This window comes from Amblyomma mixtum, chromosome 8 (genome assembly GCF_055824585.1).
Source record: "Amblyomma mixtum isolate Tamu chromosome 8, ASM5582458v1, whole genome shotgun sequence".
NCBI classification, from domain to species: domain Eukaryota; kingdom Metazoa; phylum Arthropoda; class Arachnida; order Ixodida; family Ixodidae; genus Amblyomma; species Amblyomma mixtum.
In genome coordinates, this window is record NC_143019.1 from 60783276 (window position 1) to 60802221 (window position 18946).

At 47.0% G+C, this 18946-nt stretch overlaps 1 protein-coding gene across 1 annotated transcript in view; it reads left to right on the top strand.

The window, feature by feature from the left end:
* Positions 1-17259, top strand: part of LOC149332707 (retinol dehydrogenase 13-like) — a 31919-nt gene extending 14660 nt beyond the window's left edge. The window contains exons 2-7 of the mRNA XM_089555847.1: positions 1604-1827; positions 3880-4119; positions 4521-4613; positions 7673-7876; positions 15678-15787; positions 16533-17259. Of these exons, the coding sequence (XP_089411973.1) occupies positions 1604-1827; positions 3880-4119; positions 4521-4613; positions 7673-7876; positions 15678-15787; positions 16533-16862 (1201 nt within the window). The 3' untranslated portion in view covers positions 16863-17259. The remainder of the gene's footprint in view (positions 1-1603; positions 1828-3879; positions 4120-4520; positions 4614-7672; positions 7877-15677; positions 15788-16532) is intronic.
* Positions 17260-18946: the final 1687 nt, after the last annotated feature.

Here is an 18946-nt window from a genome sequence, read left to right on the forward strand (position 1 = left end):
TACTGGTAGGGTTTGGTCATAAACACTGTCCCATTTAGAAGATGGCCCCCAAGGCACGTTCTTTTCAGCCTCCGCCTTCCATGTTTGCTTTAAGACTTGCCCGAGACAGAGAGTAAACATCTTCCGCCGTCGTCGCTTTGTTAGGCCTCGAAGCGCCATCCTTCATGTCTTCCAGGCTCTCATCTTGCGTTCCCTTAACCGCTTCTTTGATTTAGGCCAAACTAAACTGCCTTGTTCCCTTCCTCGCGCCAAGTGCAGATGAGTCAAACTCGACATCTTTCCTTCTTGGGTTTTGCCTTCTACGTTTGAGAGAAAACTCGTGATGAATTCGTTTGGAAAGCAATCGCAATGGAGTTCTTCGTGTAGAAAGCCCTCAAAGGCTAAGGAAAAATCCTGTCGCCAAGGCTGCTTAACGGCTAGTTTCTGTTCGAACCTCATCTTATCCTCCAGGGCAAAACAAACACAGCTGCATATCGCAAAAAATGTTCACGACTTGAGCACACTTTCCTCTCGTCGAACTCAGAGCCCTATAGCACCGGAGGCAATTCTCTCTCTTGGCCTTGAGGCAAAGATAATGTTCTCCAGGAGTCATCACTGGCATACGCCGATTTTTGTGCGAGTACGCCTCTAATCAGATTAGGACGAATCTCCAATGATATCTAACAAGGTTAGCAAACTTGCTTGGACGGAGCGGCAACAATTAGCTCAAAATAAAAATGTATTTTAGATCTTTGGGAGTGGCGTTTGTACTGCAGTGGAATCGACCCTCAGTTGATGACGATGATGATGATACGCCCCCCCCCCCCTTTTGCATTCAGAAGAAAAAATCTTGTAGTCCGCTATGCTAACGCTGTGTCTAATGGCTGCATGCGTTTTGTTCAGTCGAGCCATAAACGGCGATGATGATGATGATGAATAAATTATGGATGTCTAATAGTCTAATGGGGCTAGCTCTAAACGCGCATTCCCGCTGTGATAACCTCCTCTCAATGTGCCTGCCATAGTAATGGAAATAAAGCAAACTGCCAATTACTCTTCAGATAGTGACCAGACAAGGGGAGGGACATGAGGGAATCGTTATACATAAGAAGGAAGCCAACAGCCACAAAAGCACAGGGAAACTTTTGTTTTTGTTTCTTTTTCAAATTTAAAATTTTTTTCAACTCCATAACTAAAGAATGCAGAAAAAAGAAAGACACGTTCCCCTATGCTCCTGGGTTTCTGCGGTTGCAATTGGTTTCCTTCATCTTTAGATAGCGATAAGACTGAACTTTACAGAGATACTAGTCACATTCTCCTATATTAATTTCTTTCATTTTTACGAGAGAAAAATGTGCGGACACTTTTCGAATATCTCCAGCTCGAAAACCATCCTTAAAATCATTCTGCAACAACAACAAAAAGAAATAAATGCAGTCGCGGTACACCACTAAAACTGTAAGCAAATTCCCACTCATCTCGAGTTCAGCCATCGTAGTTAGGCAGACAAAAATCAAAGTATCCTGATACTGAGTCGGCCATTATATTCCTAGACACATCAAATAGCGACGCCATAGATCGGCAAGTTGTTCAAAGCCGTCTCCGCTTCTTGTCGTCTTTGCAGTGGCCGTCAATCCATGCTGGTTGTGGAACCTATTTTATTCGTCGACGCCTGCGTCCAACACACGTTAATCTTGCTGCTCATCGCGGCCCTGTGCGCCGTCACGGCTGTCGTCATGTTCAAGGCACTCAGCAACAAAAAGAAGAAAGTCAAGAGCTGTGTGGATTCTTCGCACAGCGCTGCGGACATGCGTGGCAAGACCGTTGTTGTCACGGGGGCCAATGCAGGTGAGTTCAGCATTAAAGGGGCGCTTGCTTCCTCCCATCGCTTAGGGCGGTGTAATGTTTAGGGAGTCACGTGTGTAATTTCTACGCCTTTTTTTTTATGTTGCTCTGCGAATCGTCACCTCACTGTATTACACGAAGCAAAGCAGCGTGAACCTTTGAAATGGATGCAGACTCCGGATCGCTTGTCTAGTCTATGCAAGCGCGTAAATCAAATGGGTCGAAGATACGTCGGTTGTACCATAAACCATAGCAAGCGGTTCGTTCCTTGCGCTGAACGCGTCGTGTATTCGATTTCCTTGCCTTGTGGACATGAATACGCAGGGCTAAATCGGCACATGCCTTAATAAGAATTATCAGAACACAACTACAATGTGACAGAGCGCATTTCAGGCCATCTGGTGTTCACTGCCGAGATTGGAAATGCTGGTTTGGTTTGTTTTGGTTTATTTGGCTTTAACGTCCCGAAGCAACTCAGGCTATGAGGGACGCCGTAGTGAAGGGCTCCGGAAATTTCGACCGCCTGTGGTTCTTTAACCTGCACTGACATCGCACAGTACATGCGCCTCTAGAATTTCGCCTCCAAAGAAATTCGTCCGCCGCGGCCGGGATAGACTGGAAATGCGCCCCTCAATCGAGCAACATGAGCGTGCTGCGCAGATGCGGTGACAAAACCAGGCGAGGAATCACTGAAACAGAAGAAAATCGTGAGCCTAAAAGAGCGCTGTGTCAGCGCTCTTTCCATAGTCCTTATGGATAAGGAGTTGTGTTTCCTTTCGGGAGCTGGGTGATCATGGCTCTCCTGCTTGATTGATATTTCCGATGTCTGTCTATTAGGCTTTGTTCCTTTTGTTTTTGATGCTTGCTGTCTATTAACCGGGGTTTCAGAGCAATAAAACTTCGGTTGCTAGTGAGGGACAGATTCTAGTCTTCCCTTTCTGTGTCCTTTGTGAAGTTGACGCTGTTTTGCTTTGTGACGAACAACGAACTAACTCGAGATGTGGTGTGCGACTCTGTTACATTTTAAGCTGTTCGCAAGGCGGGTGTGAAGGCGCAGGAAGACGTGCACAAGCTTATTCCTTCCTATCGCCCCTCTTTCGCATAGTTCGCCGTAATGCAGACGTTCAGAGCCGTCGAAAACTCACAGGGCGGTTACCGCTGTGTAATGCGAGATTAAGCCGCAGGTGTTAAGGTACTTTCACTTCACTATGCATTGAGGTAAATAATTTGAGAATGGCACACATATAAGTATAGTTATAGAGCACACTTTTTAGTTCTAGGCACACATTCGTTCTTCGACTAGCTCTACTCTCCAGTCTTCCGCTCCAGGGGCGCGGCGCCACCGCCGCTGCAGCCTGTCCTCGGGCGGCGTGTTTCAAAGCAGCCACAGCAGGCGGACCGTGCTGCAGTACTCCGCTCTTACCGTAATAGACACGTTTAGCGTACCGTGTACCGGGCTACCGTTACCGATACCGGAGTAACGGGAGCCCGCGCGCAGCCAATGCGCATGCGCAAATCGCCTTGACGGCGCCAGATGGCGCCACCAGGTACCCGGCAGCTGCGCTCGCGCCTGCAGCATCGGGACCAATCAGCGCGGGCTCACCGGCGGTAGGCGCGCTCCCGGTACTCTGGTAACGGTAACGCGGTACATGGTATGCTAAATGTATCTACTCTCCTCCTTCCACGGTAACCACCTTCCGGATGGTTGTTGTAGTAACCACCCGCTTGTTAAGTATTACTCCGCTCACGCTATATCCTCCTCCTTCCACGGTATCCACACTGCAAGCAGTTCCTGAGGCAAACACCTTTCTGTTACGCGCTACTACTATACGGCGCGAAACCCGAGGAAAGGGCGCTTAACAGCTGTCGCTGTAAAAATATGGGGACAGAAGGTTTTCTTCCGAAGAGGAGGAAATAAGCGGGAACAGGGCGACCTCAGCTAACACAACGGGACTGACTGGAAATCAGTGGTGGAAGTGGCCTTTGTCATTTAGCGGAAGTAATCGGGCTGCCTATGATGATGATGACGATGAAGTCCACACCGGCCCCTCTCAGGTATCGGCTTCGAGACAGCGCTGGAGCTGTCCCGCCTCGGCGCCCGTGTCATCGTGGCGTGCCGCTGTCCGACCAAGGGCCTCGCTGCTGCCGAGGCCATTCGTGGCCTAACCGGAAACGAGCGGGTGGAGTTCGCGCTGCTCGACATTGGCTCGCTGAGCTCGGTGCGCCAATTCGCGGACAAACTCGTGGCTTCCGAGGAACGCCTCGACGTGCTCGTCAACAACGCGGGAGTCACAGGTGAGAAGATGGTGCAGAGAAGGTGGCCATCGCTCGTTTCGTCGTGGACCCCATTGTCGATGGGGTCTACAAGAGTCTTCGACTTCCTAGACCACTCTAGGAGTTTCCGGATTACGTCAGTTGGTATTCCGGTGAGGTAGACAAAGGTAAGGGTTAAAATGTCTCTGTTCTTACGGAATCATTTGCATAACAGCGGCCTGGATATCCGTTGGGTTGTCGGGTGGCCGTTTCCGTAAGACTGGATTAGGGCAAAGATGGACAGTCTGGTCATTGCTAGCCATCTAATCATCAGGTGTACATGTTGCGAACTTAATTATTCCATGGTCGTCACAATGCTGATTACATCGTCGTTACTTGGACCCACGTTAAGAATACTCAGCTTTTGTAATCCTCTCCTCCAGCGCCCCGCCAGAAGCGGCTCACAAGCGAAGGCGTTGAGGTCACCCTGGCTACGAACTACTTGGGGCCGTTCCTCCTCACCAATCTTTTGCTCGGTGAGTCGTAGTCGTACTCGGCTCCGTTGTTTTTCTGTCAGCGTTTTGGTCCCAGAAAACACTGGCTCGGGTCTGTTGGTGTGTTTATGTCAGGACAAAGAGACAGGGCGGCAAGAGGACAACAGAAGACAAACGAGGCGAACTTAGCACCTGTTCTTTTTTTTGTTACAGGTGTTGCTGCTGCTGTTGTACCTGTTTTTTTCACCCATTAAATAAACGTGGTTCAGCGGCCCTTATAGTCTTCTGCGGTCGTACTGTCCCCTCGCTGTTAACTTCTTATAGACACCTTTGTTCTTCTGAACAAGCAGAGTGAGAAGAGAAAAAATAGGCAAGTATATTATACTTAGAGCCAGTTTGCTACCGTGCTCATCAGGAAGAGAGATGAACAAAAGAGAAATTGAAAGATACGAAGCAAATTGAGGGGACACTAGCTCCGCCTTAAAGGTATGACGCGATAGCTTCAATGGATAGCTTCAGTGGCCTGCGGTCCTCGCGTATCACTGCGCCTTCAGGGATACTGGTATTTTTTTCCACCGTCACATAATCGTTAACCTAGCCTTATTGGAGTAATTTGAGTCCTACTCTTATAAGAGTATTGTCATAAGAGTATAGAGTATTCTTATAAAAGTACTCTTATAAGAGTAGATTGTAATCATATAAAAGTACAATGTGACAGCCTTACAGATCCCTCCCTCGCAAGTACTTATTCTCCGTCGCCTAGGGTCTGCCTACATGGCCATATACGCGAAATTGATCATTCTCTACTTTGCATTTATAGATCCCTGGGAGACTTCATACCATTCCAGGTACATTGGTGCAGCGGTTAAGCGACGCTCCACTGCTTGGACAGGTGGCTGTTTTAAACACTGCCACCGGTGGGGCTTGTGAGACCCAGGCTGCTCGTCCCGAGCAGCCTTTCGCGATCGATTGTTAATTTAACTGCCACCTGCCCTGTTGGGTAGTGTGTTCACAGTCTGACGAGCAGGTTGCCACCTGGGAAGGTGGGCAGGTTGTGGTGACGTCACAATGTGGCATGACGTAGGTGGAGTGTGGGTGACTTTGCTTCCGTGGGAATTTTTCGCTCAGGCCGCCGCCGACGACGACACCGGATTTTTCGCTAACGAGACCCTTAACTCTGTCGTGTTGAAAAAGTTATGTCCCAATATCAAGAAACGGGCTACCGTGAATTGGCTTGCGTAATCCAAGTGCGCATCTCTTCAGTGGGAACTCGATGCAGTCCTCGTCCAAACTCTTTATGCCATCCTCAGTCAGTAGCTCGTATTGTCCCTCTTCTTTCGTCTCCGGGGTAACCTTCGATTCTACTGCCTTCCCAGTCATGTTCGTTTATTTGCTTCGCGCACGCAAGCCGATGTCGATATCAGCCGCTTTGCTTGTTTGACGAACCGTGCCCATCGGGTGGCAGAGAAACATTTGTTTGTTATATACAGCGCGATCCGACTTAGGCCCCCAGGTCACGCCGTGGTGCCCTTGGTATTTGGGCTAGCATTCTCGACTCCACGTTTGGCTGAGGCCGGCGTGGACCCTCCCCACTCTCTTCTTTCGCTCACCCCCTCTGTTCTCTCACAAAGTGCGGCAGAAGCATCGCCATCCTTCTCTCGATATCTCTATCGAGAAGTTCCAGGATTAGTTTGACGTCCTTCTGATGACCGCAATGGTCGGGTTGACGTCTGTTGTGATGACACACGAACCAGTTACGTCATCATCATTTTCCAGCTTACCTCCAGAGCAGCCCAAAGCCGCTACCATCGACCTCATATTAGATTAGCCATGCGCGACCACAATCCGCCTTACCTCAGCTACATTTCCTAATCCCATCCCCGAATGTCTGGGCCATCCCGGCTAATATATTCCCCTTTCCTTGATATTTATTTTGTTACCCTAATAGAACACTGCTGCCTTTTCTGAAGGTTGCACGTCCAGTGAAAGTGGAATTTTTCTTGGAATCATCGACAGCACGAGTTTAAATCAGCAGATTTTTACGTCCCCGTAGGTGCACGTGAACTGCGAAATGTAACATCTGTTGTGAGAGGCCTCGAATAATGTCCCACCTCCGCCTCGCTTCATGGAGCAGCCACGTCAGTGGCCCAATTTTAATTCCACGATTAAATTGGTGGACTCGCGAATAATTGCAAGCAGGAACGTGTGACGTGTGAAGTAACTAGAAGAATAAGAATGGGAGTGGAGTGGCAGTTTACCAATATCACTCAAGAGGAAAGTATATAACAGATATATCATACCGGTGCTTCCCTATGGGGCAGAAACCTGGAGGCTAACGAGAAGGCTTCGACTTAAATTAAGGACTGCGCAGCGAGCTATGGAAAGGAAAATGATAGGTGTAACGTTAAGAGACCGGAAGAGGGCGGAGTGGGTCAGGGATTAAACACGGGTTAATGACATTCTAATCGAAATCAAGAGGAAGAAATGGGCTTGGGCAGGGAATCCTGTCTGTTACCCTTAAGCGTAACAGACAGGACTTCAAAGGAGGAGCAAGGGGGGGGGGGGGGTCAAAAAGTGAGGTGGGCGTAAGAGAATCAGAAGTCTGCGGGGATAAAGTGGCCGCAGCTGGCACAGGACAGGGTTAATTAGAGAGATAGGGGATAATCCTTTGTTCTGCAGTGGGCGCAGTCAGGCTACTTCAGCTGATGATGATGCGTGTGACGGTTTGCTGCCACTGTCCTGATTGTTCTCGGCGATACACGATTCTTACCTAGACAGCTCTGCGTCTTGTATAAATAGATTGCCGCCGAGAGGAGGGCGTTCATATCGATTCCGGAGACTTCCAGTGAGGTGCACATGTCAGTATCGCCACCATCAAGTTCTCTTTCTTAAAACAGCTTCCTCTCAAATTTTTCAAAGCGCCGCATCACCGTCCGCCTCCCATCTTCAATGAACAACCTTACGTTACAGAAGCCATTCTTTTGCACGTGTCACGTGGTCATTTCTACTAAAACGCGGTGGATTTCACCCCAGCGGAGTGCTGGGTTCACCGTCCTGGGTTCACCGTGCTGGGTTCAATGTGGTGGGTTCCCCGTGCGCAGATATTCTCAAGCGCAGCGCGCCCAGTCGAGTGGTCAACGTGACGTCAGCGTTGTACCGCCTGGGTCGGGTGCCCTGGGACTATTTGGACACAGCCGGCGGGAGCGCAGACGCGGAGTATCCAGGCGTCGAGTCCACGTACGCGAGCAGCAAGCTTTTGCTCAACATCTTCACCATCCACATGGCCCGCAGGCTGCAGGGAACGGGTGAGTTGTGCTCATTCGTCCCCTAACTATATTCGTTGTCTAACAACGTATTGGCGCTTATTTGGCGCCAGCAAACCAAGTACCGAATTCTCAATAATGACATAGGGGTATGCTAACTTCGGAATAGACACGGACAAGACACAGACAGTCTATTCTTTGAATTGGTTTGGTTTATGGGGCTTAACGTCCCAAAGCAACTAAGGCTATGAGGGACGCCGTAGTGGAGGGCTCCGGAAATTTCGACCACCAGGGGTTCTTTAACGTGCACTGACATCGCACAGTACACGAGCCTCTAGAATTTCTCCTCCAAAGAAATTCAACCGCCGCGGCCGGAATCGAACCCACGTCTTTCGGGTCAGCAGCCGAGCCCCATAACCGCTGAGCCACCGCGGCGGCAAATTTTTTTGATTGTCTGCTCCAAAGTTAGCGCATTCCTAAGTCATTATGAACAACCAACTAGCCCCCCTTAAAGCATTGCCGACCGAATTCTCATTGCTTTTGCTGTCGCGTTAGAAAACTGCACAACCGGACCAGTTATGATTTGTACGACGCGTTTCATGACTGCCTAAGTAGCGGGCTTCAGGTCATTAGGTGTTCTTCCATGAGAAAAGTCCAGCCCATGATTTTCTGGCGCCAGATGTCATCATCACGAGACATTATGTCCGCTGCAGGACGGACACCTCTCAAAATGACCTCCAAATAAACTTGTTTTGCTATGGCAGCAAATTTTCTTCTCATCTCCTCTCACGACTCTTAGAGCCAGCATGCCAGCACATATACAGGATGTTTCACCTAAGATGTTACATAATTTTTAAAATTAGGCTTTTTGGGTTCGAAGAGCACTTTTTTTTCGGCATATAATTGTCAGTGGTGTAATACATCAGAATACAGCTAAGACTTGCTGACTAGCAGGCTGGTTAACTGATATTGAATAATTAACATCTTAACTGTTACTTTTGGGCTCCTTGATTACTGCGACGCATGTAGCTCAGCGTAAGCAATATCCATATCAGGTCCGTGTACTGTGCGATGTCAGTGCACGTGAAAAAACCCCAGGTGGTCGAAATTACCGGAGCCCTTCACTACGGCGTCTTTCATAGCCTGAGTCGCTTTGGGACGTCAAACCCCATAATCTAAACCAAACTAGTTTTTATACTTTCGGAAACGCGGTTACGATCGGTGCTGTAGCCCGACAAATTTTGGCTATTTCGACGAGTTACGTGCACTGGAGAGGTTGCTTTGCCTGCAAGCTTCTCGAAAGCGCATGTATTTTGGCGCGGTGTAACCACAATTGGTTACACCGAGGCGCCGAGGGTAACCGGGTTTTCGAAATTCTAAAAACTGATATGGATATTAATTAAGGTGGGCTACACGCGTCTCATTAATTAAGAAACCTCACAGTAATAGTTCGATTACCCGCGTTAAATGCTAACCAGCGGAAAAAAATAATAATGCCGCACACATATATCTATCCCTGGTAAAGTGAAAGCTCAGCAAGGCAGAAATTTGGGCGAGTTGGTACGTATTCATGATATTATTCACTGATAAGTGCTTGATAAGTGTTTCTATATACACCCCCTTGTGTTCTTCAATAAAAACTAGTTGATAGTCAGCGCTTGTTTGTGTTACTCTTCCGTCTTTCGTTTTTCCCGTTCTTGTTGCGCTGTGAATAATATCATGAAAGTAAAAGCTTTTAGCACAAAACGACTAAGAAAGGACGGGGACAGAACATAGACACAAAGGAGCCCTACTCTCAACTAAATTTATTGTCAGATGAAACAGTCATTTTATACACTGGTTCCAGTACAGAATCTGCTCACATTCCAAAGACTGCGTACATGCGTGCCGTTGCTAAAACATACACGGGTTATCAAAAGAGGCAATGATGAGGCTTCTCGGGTGTTGGCAGAGGCGTTCCACATCAGAAAGAAGGGATCTATGTGTGCAAGCAGCCTCTCGATGAAGTTGTACTCTAACGAGTACAAGTTTTATTGCGAAAGCAATACTACTTGCACTTTCACGCCTTTGCCGTGCCGCGGCGGTGACCACCAAAGCAATACTACTTGCACTTTCACGCCTTTGCAGTGCCGCGGCGGTGACCACCATTGACCTTCATTTGACCTTGATTGCATTAGATTGGATTGGATTGGTATTGGATTAGATTAGAGTAGATTACATTGGATTGGATAGGAGTGGATTGGATTAGATTGAATTGGAATGGAGTGGATTAGATTGGAGTGGATTGAATTGGATTGCATTGGAATGGATTGGATTAGATGGGATTGGATTGGATTGTATAACCGATGCATCACCACAAGTCTAACCACAAGCACCACCACCAGCTACACTACCAGCTGTACCATGAGTAGGTACGGATATTGCTTTCGCAATTACCGGGCTTAACCAAGCTAAGCCACAGCGAATTTCTTTTTAGATAGGATTATCTTACAAGTTGTGTGATCGACAGCGTCACTTGGCGTGTGCGCATGTACGCAGTCTTTGGAATGTGAGCAGAATCTGTACGGGAACCAGTGTATAAAATGACTGATTCATCTGACAATAAGTTTAGTTGAGAGTAGCGCTCCTTTGTGTCTGTGTTCTGTCCCCGTCCTTTCTTAGTCGTTTTGCGCTAAAAGCTTTTACTTTACCAAGACGAACCTACTCGTCCAGCAGAACGTGTTACTGATATCCATCCCTGATGCCCACTGGCACGTGGAGCGTTTTATTTACAGTCTTCCATCAATTTCATTTGTTGCTTGCATGCGGCTTACTGTTGTGACTGAAAAAGAACGCACCGTCGCAGACATACGGGTTCCGCACCGACGCTCGCGTCGGGTTTTCCTGACACCCGAACAAAGTGGAAACGATGCAGTATTCCGGGTGCCGAGGATTCCGCACACAAACGAAGATGAATGCTTGGATTGGCCAGTCCGGCGCATTCCTCCAGTAATGTAGTCCCAGAGAGTCGAGAAAGAGTTGTGAAAACACATTTTATTCGGTCGAACGCCAACTCAGACACAAAAATGCTCGAAGCGGAAAGTGTCCGGGTCTCTGGAAACCAGAAATAGGCGGAATTCTCGCCGAAGGGATGAGCGCCTCCGAAGAAGAGAATGAGGAATTTAAAAACTACCATATTTATCCGAATACAGGTCGACTTTTTTCTCGTGAAATATTTTCAAGAACAGCGGGAGTGAGAGGTCGATTTATGGGCAACTCTGGTAAAGGGTGGTTACGAGGGAGCTGTGAAGGGCGATGTCATAGCTGCGGCGTACAGTCTCTGTCAAAAGTTTAGAGCCCAGGGGGTTCACTTCTAAGCTTTATACCGGGACTCCAGGAGCATTCGTGGAAGTCCTACCTATCGTAGGAGGCAGTACCAGAAATCTTCTCACGTTCAGAAAATTTGGAGCGCTAGAGAGCCATTAAGAACGACACAGTGTGGCTCAAAAGAAAACCCCCTGGACTCTAAGCTTTTGACAAAGCCTGTACATTTCTTTAACGTTCTTCTTCGAAAAAGATAGTGCTTGGTGCTAGTTCTTCTAGACAAAACATATCGCTTGAGGGAAAAGGGCTATCGCTCTTATGCCCCTTGAATTATCCCCAAAGCAAAGCAAACCAACATAATAGGACAGAAGAAGATCAACCGTTGGCCGTCATCAAGGAACCCAAGTCTGTTGCATTGGCCAAACACGTTGCGACCCCAGCTTACGTCTTCTACGCACCAGTGCTGATCTCTGTGACGGTGTTGTACTGCCTATAATTAGCGAGTCGGCAATGCCATCATGTAGAAAGTGTGCATGAGGTTGATTACTGCGGGCTCAAGGTCGGGTGTTCCACCTAATGCACGCTAATATCAAGATTCGTCGTTTCCTATATTTTTTCTGTCATCGTAAATACTGTCGACAACTTGTGTTCCCATAACTTTGCTGGCCTTTCAGTGGCCCCTAACTTAAGCAATTGAACCCCTGTTGTAGCAGGCCGAGTAATTTAAGAAAAATCAAGTAAGCGTGGTATCCTGCCGATCTGCCATTTCAGCTAGTTTCGGGAAAGGGATCCCGCGTCAAGTGTCCATGTACGAGCACAGACGTGAGAAATATGAGAGGGAACGAAGTTTGAGCATTGATTTGTTATTTAGTTCATAATTATGTCTGATAAGCGCACTTTTCTTTGGTATTCTAGATAGTTTTACACCTATAGCATATAATATCGAAAAGTCATTTCCGAGTTTAGCGCGGAAATAACAAAACTATTTTCAATTTGTTGCAATATACTTTGGTATATTGGGGCTTACTCATGCTATGAGAGACGCCGTAGTAAAGAGCTGCTGAAATTTCGACCACCTAGGGTTCTTTAACGCGCACTGACATCGCACAGTACACGGACCTCTAGAATTTCGCCTTCATCGTAATTGGACGTAATATATATATATATATATATATATATATTGTAACGTGGCGGCCAGCCGAAGAATGAGGCGTTATGAACCATGAACAAGAGATGATTTAATGGCCGCTGGCCTAGCGTGAGCGCTCCGTCCCGCACCACTGCCAGCTTCGTCTTCGTCACACAATATATATATATATATATATATATATATATATATATATATATATATATATATATATATATATATATATATATATATATATATATATATATATATATATATATATATTCTAACGTGGCGGCCAGCCGAAGAATGAGGCGTGATGAACTATGGACAAGAGATGATTTAACGGCCGCTGGCCTAGCGCGAGCGCTCCGTGCCGAGCCACTGCTAGCTTCGTCTTCGTCACGCACAATATATATATATATATATATATATATATATATATATATATATATATATATATATATATATATAGAAGAAGGGGTCACAACTTTGCAATTATCTTCATTTAATACCGACAGTTTCGAACGGAGGACCGTCCTTCCTCAGGGTATACACACGAAACGTGTGTATACCCTGAGGAAGGACGGTCCTCCGTTCGAAACTGTCGGTATTAAATGAAGATAATTGCAAAGTTGTGACCCCTTCTTCTACAAGTCTTGGCCTATTGAACGACAAGACCTGCTGCAACTACTATATATATATATATATATATATATATATATATATATATACACACACATTGTTACGAAGAAGACGAAGCTGGCAGTGGCGCGGAACGGAGCGCTCGCTGAAAAGAAGCTTTTTGCAGCAAAGTAATGCCAGTGTTGGCGGCATAAAATAGCAAGCGAATCATGTTAAATTGTAAAGTGATTAACTAAATTCTAATAGTTAACTTTTTATAACTGTTACCGATAAGCACCTGGTTGTAGTTAGAAATTGTAGCCGGCCGGTAGTAACAGCCACATCACTTTTTAGAATTTCGATAACACCCTCAGCGCTGTGGCTTGACAAAATTTGGCTATTTCGATTAGTTACGTACATTAGAGGGGTTGCTTTGCCTGCAAGCTTCTGGATAGCGCATGTAGTTTGGCACGCTGCAGCCAAAATCAATTGAGGCTCAGGGGGAAGAGTAATCGTGCTTTCGGAATTCTAAAAACTGCTATGGCTATTCACTTTACTAGTAACATGACTAACTTGTTTTTTGACGTCCGCCAACACTGGTATTACAATGCCGCAGAAAACTTCTCTTTACCTCAAAAACCCTATTTTTAAAATTAGTGATCATCTTCCGTGAAACATCCTGTGTCATATATATATATATATATATATATATATATATATATATATATATATATATATATATATATATATATAGATTGCGCACAACCAAATTGGGCATGCGCGAAGACAGCGACAGTGAACATGGAAATATATGCGATGTCTCTAAAGACGACGAAAATCTTCTGCTGCAACTCGTTTTTTTCGCTCTTGCTATCACTTTTCGCCCAGTTCTTTTGCATTTCCTGGAACGGGTGGGACTTCCAGAAAGAATGAGACAGCTGATCTCCGCCCAAAACAAACTATGTACGCCCGCCTCTCCACTTTTTCAGTTGTAATTTTTTGCGTGCCTGGGCATGTCACGAACATACTTTCTATGCAACGACAGTAAAGACAGAATTTGGCGAGGACGATCGAAGAATGTCCACCTCCCGCTCCGCTATCGCATTGCAGGCTTAGCCCTTATAAAAATGGTCTATAGACAATCTATAGACTTCTTATTGACTCTATTGACTTCCTAGCGATATTGATTTTTGTCTATTCATAGTCTATATATTGTGTATAGACAAAAGTCTACTAAAAGTGTATGGTCATAAATCTATAGGTTGTCTATAGACTGTCTATGGCATTTGTATTGCCTATAGACTTTTGTCTATAGACAATCTATAGAGTTTATAGACAGAAGTCTATATACAGTCTATAGACTGTCTAAAACTTTTTTGTAAGGGAGGGAGACCGATCGTACAACAGAAAACAGCGCGGAGCCGAAAATAGGCCTTTCATAAAGCAAGAGGTAAAGGGGTAGAAAAGCGTTGGGGTTAGGAAATGGATATATCAAGAAAAGGTAAGCTTCCACCATCAACGCCCCACGGCTACAACAGAACGAGCCAAGTCTCAGCGGATTTTCCTTTTTTTTCGTTTGCTGCGGACATGTTCTCGAGACCTTCAGCTGCTTCCTGATCGCGGTTGACTAGCGTCCGAAGAGTTTCTTGGCTCTCTCTTGTCCTGTATAGCTGAGCAGAACAGCAGAAGAGCGATCGCATACCGCACCTATCGAGCAACTTGCTGTAGACTGTGTGACGACCACTCAGTGAATGATGGAATAACTTCCGCCGCCACCACTGGCGAGGCGAGACTGCACGGTCACGCGCGGTTTTCGCCGTCTGACGCGTGACGTGGCGCACTGGAGGATGGTCACGGGCCTGTCGTGTCCAGCGGCCAGCGTGTGACGAAGACGGATGACATTAACCGCGGAAGCGGATATGGCGGACGCAGCCGGAGGTTTCCGCGTGAGGTCAGCTTTCCACGTTCCGGGATGCTGCTGAAGATTCATGATAACAAAGAAGAAATAAAAGGGGAGAGGGAAAAGGCAGAGCACGCAGTCTTACACAACTGCTGCTGGTCCTTTAATCTGGTTTGGTTTGGTTTATGGGGTTTAACGTCCCAAAGCGACTGAAGCTAAGACCTTTAATCATCACGACGCCCTGTACCTCGCGCACTCGACAGTGTGTGTGCTCGACAAGCTGTGCGAGCAAGGCCGGACTGCCGATTTACAAATGCTGGCCGGTACGGATGGATGGATGGATGGATGGATGGATGGATGGATGGATGGATAGGAGCGCCCCCTTTGAAATGGGGTGGTGGCAATTGCCACCATGCTGAGCTTTTCACAGCGCGCGACTGCAGCGCCGCAAGTGGCAGTAACTCGGCAAACACGTATCAAGCCCTCCTAAATCCATTGATGAGATGTTGTGTACCGTTTAGTGAAACGTTGCGGAGAGGACGTGAGTTCGATCCCGGCCACGGGGGTCGCATTTCGATGCAGGCGAAATTCTAGGGGCCCGTGTACTGTGCGATGTCAGTGCACGTTGAAGAACACCAGGTGGTCGAAATTTCCGGAGCCCTCCACTACGGCGTCCCTCATAGCCTGATGTGCTTTGGGACGTTAAACCCTCATGAACCGCGCAATGCGAGGCTAGTTCGTTATGCGTTTTCTGTCTGTGTGCTTATACGCGAAAAGTATCACTGTATATCTTCGGCTGCGAGTTGCCCTGATTCGGTGCTACGCGGTCTGTTTTTAGTAAAAGCACACTGAGGACAAATTTTGTTTGCTTGTTCTCTTTCCCGTGAAAGGAGTGACGTGCAACGCCGTTCACCCGGGCGTGGTGGCGACATGCTTCAACCAGAAGGAGCCGGGACTGCGACATTTCCTCTGGAACTCCTTCCTGCAGACATTCGGCACGGTACGCTTAAGACTCTCTGTTAAAGCAGTACACGTAGACCCCATTTGCTTTCTGTCCTCTTGGAATTAATCGAAATCCTTATCAGTCTGAGCAGAAAATCTTTTTATTTTTAATAGCACGAGGATGTTCCAGAGCTTGGATATTTTGCGACTCCACTGCAGCCAAGCTCGAATTCGTCAACTCGAATATAAGCTGGTCTCAATGCTTCCCCTCATTAACTTGGAGGCTAGTGCGCTCAGTACGTTTTCATGCGATATGATTAGAGTCCACGTCAGAAACAAAATGCCGTCCGATGTCACGAAATTCACTGATTGACCGAGAGAGTACACGTGACCCTTTGGCGTCATCTCAACGTGTCCACTGAGTTGTGAGTAATCTCCTTCTATACTAGGATGCAAACGTCGGCACGGTCACAGCAGGGTGGATACCTGCTACTGCAGATAGGGGCTCCAATATGGCGGCTCATGGACTGACAATTGCAAAGAAACTGATGCAAACACTAGCAGAAGTTGCAACAGAAGCTGCGACAAATATGAGATCTAATGCTATCGCAATTCACTGTTAAGGTTAATTGATGTTCGGTCCTGACAGCAAACCCGGCTACTCCATGTCGCATAGTAATTGTCTTTATATCCTATCCTATCCTATCCTATCCTATCCTATCCTATCCTATCCTATCCTATCCTATCCTATCCTATCCTATCCTATCCTATCCTATTTTTTATTTTTTGTTGTTGTTTTGCAGAGCCCCCGTAAAGGTTCCAGGGGTTCGGTGTACCTTTCATCCTCTCCCACGCTTCGTGACGTCACTGGGAAGTACTTCGTGTCGCTTCGTCAGTCGTCTTGGTCCTCAAAAGTGCTTGACGAAGAGGTGGCCTGCAGAGTGTGGTCCCGGAGCGAAGAACTCATTTGCTCCATTTTGGTGGGTACCCGTACATCAGAACGGACACTACCTACCGACATGGCGGCGTGTAAGCCAGCTGTCTTGCTCAAAGATGCCGACTCCAACAACGCAAAAGGGGGCCACCCTGATGGGACGACTGTTGATCGAGAGAAGGAGTGGTGTGTGGAATGAGGTACAAGGAAGCGAGTTACGATACTTTTTTTTTTGTTTAGTGACTGCGACAAACACGGGTACGTACAGGCCCCTCCAATATGAAAGGGAACAGCCAGTTTGCAGAGAAAGAGTTTTTTTGGTTATTTCTCTACTGAAGTTAAAATTGACCTTTCAATATTATGAGCCAAGTGTAAAGGCAGAAGCGTGCGTGTCACGCACAATTACGAAATAGTCAGTGATAGTAGTTTTTTCCCATGCACGGACCTGTGCTTGAGGAAAGATGCCAAAAGTCGGTGACACTAACGAATACACAAAATGACTTTAGTGCCATGAAATGATGAATGTATTATTTTGTTAAAGTGGCACAGACGCAAAAGTTTTGAATGCAAATAAACCAAATTGAAGATGCCTTGTAGGAAGTTGAAGTCGCAGGGGTTGTGTGGAATATAATTTAATATATGTACAGTCTTTGTCAAAAGTAACCAGGCTGCATGGTTTGCGTCTAGCTCGTACAGTGGAGCCCTTACAGCTTCCCTAAAGCTGAAATGGTCGTTAAAGGTAAGGAGTGGGGGTCTTCTTACCTTCCAACACCTTTTGATCTTGAGGAAAGCCCCAAGGGCTCCACTATACAAGCTAGAAGCAAACCATGCAGCCTGGTTACTTTTGACAAAGACAGTACGTATATGATTTGGATGTTGCTCGAGGAGCCACTCAGCATTTCAGCTCACAACGTGTGAAGGCAAGGTGCACTTGGACGAATTATTGCGACGTCACCGAACCCAGTAGTTGTTGTCACGAATAACCAGCGCTTACTAGCGACGCCGACGTCACCAGAAAGTGGAAGTCCAAGTTGGCCGGTTGACCGTGACATCAAAGTGCACACTGAATCTCTTTAGCGTTGCGGAGAGAGTTAGTGTTCGCTTGTAAACAAGCATGGCGGCGCCCTGCTCGCCCGCTTCGGAATAAATGCATGTCACCGCCGGATTCTTTGATGCGACAGCTCACTCAAATGGTAGCGGTTCGCTTTTATTTCGCATACTCTTACCCATACGTTGAGGTTTAAGTGACAACTAGCCCATGTTGTTGAGATAATTCAGAGATTTTCGAGACGTTAAGCCTAGCTATCCGCGTACGTAGCCAAAGTCGCCAAAGTAGCAAGAACAGTAGTTTTTGTGCCAGCTACGAGGCGGGCTGCGAGACGGCCGTAGACGAGCCAAGCCAAGATAGCTAGCTCGGAGAAAGGAAGCATGGCGGCGCACGCAGCGTGTTCAAACGAGCAGGGTGCTTATATCCACCCAAGCATGGAAGAAACGGACCATGCCAGCACAAGAAACAACGTGATGAAGCGCAGGGTGCGCTACCATATCAGTGACGACCTCGGTCTTCTTCGCGAGGTCGTCAATTTGAATCCTTTTGCGGACCCGTCGCAATGGGGGGCTATCGCAGTGAATGTGTCCCTTGCTACTGGCCCGAGATTTCTCGGCAAGAAGTGTGAAGGAGCGGCTGCTGCTCATGGTCAGAAGATTCCTCCACAACGAACGGCAGGTGCTGAAGCAGTAAGTGTTTACAAATTCATGACTGAATTTTTTTTCGTTTTCATTGCCTCAAGCTGCGCAAAAAACTGACTGTTCGTTTCAAACAAGGTCCGGCACCGAAGAACAGTATACGGAGCGAGACCAGCTGCTTCAACAAGTTGCTGACCTCTGTAAAGAGTTTGGCTTCACTCTGCGGCGTGCGACGAAAAGGGTCGCAAAAGGGCCCACGTGCAGGGCTCCGGCACGATCCGCAGCCCGCGCCTCGTTGCAGGACGGCAGAGTGATGCCATGCGCTTTTATGAGCAGGCTGCAAACCCTGCAAAAAAAAAAAAAAAACGGACTTTCCAAAACTTTGTGTGTCTACCCCTTGAAGGGGTCAATATGAAGGTCGGTTGAATAATGAGGCGTTTGTTCTTTTGGCGAGAGGAGAACATAATGAGGGCGATAAGAAATGATTAATGTACTGTTTTGGTGATAGGGTAGACCAATAGCATTTCCTTTTTCTCATAAAACACCCCCCCACTACTACCGCTGTGAAGACTCATTGAAGGTTACCAGAAGTTGCAC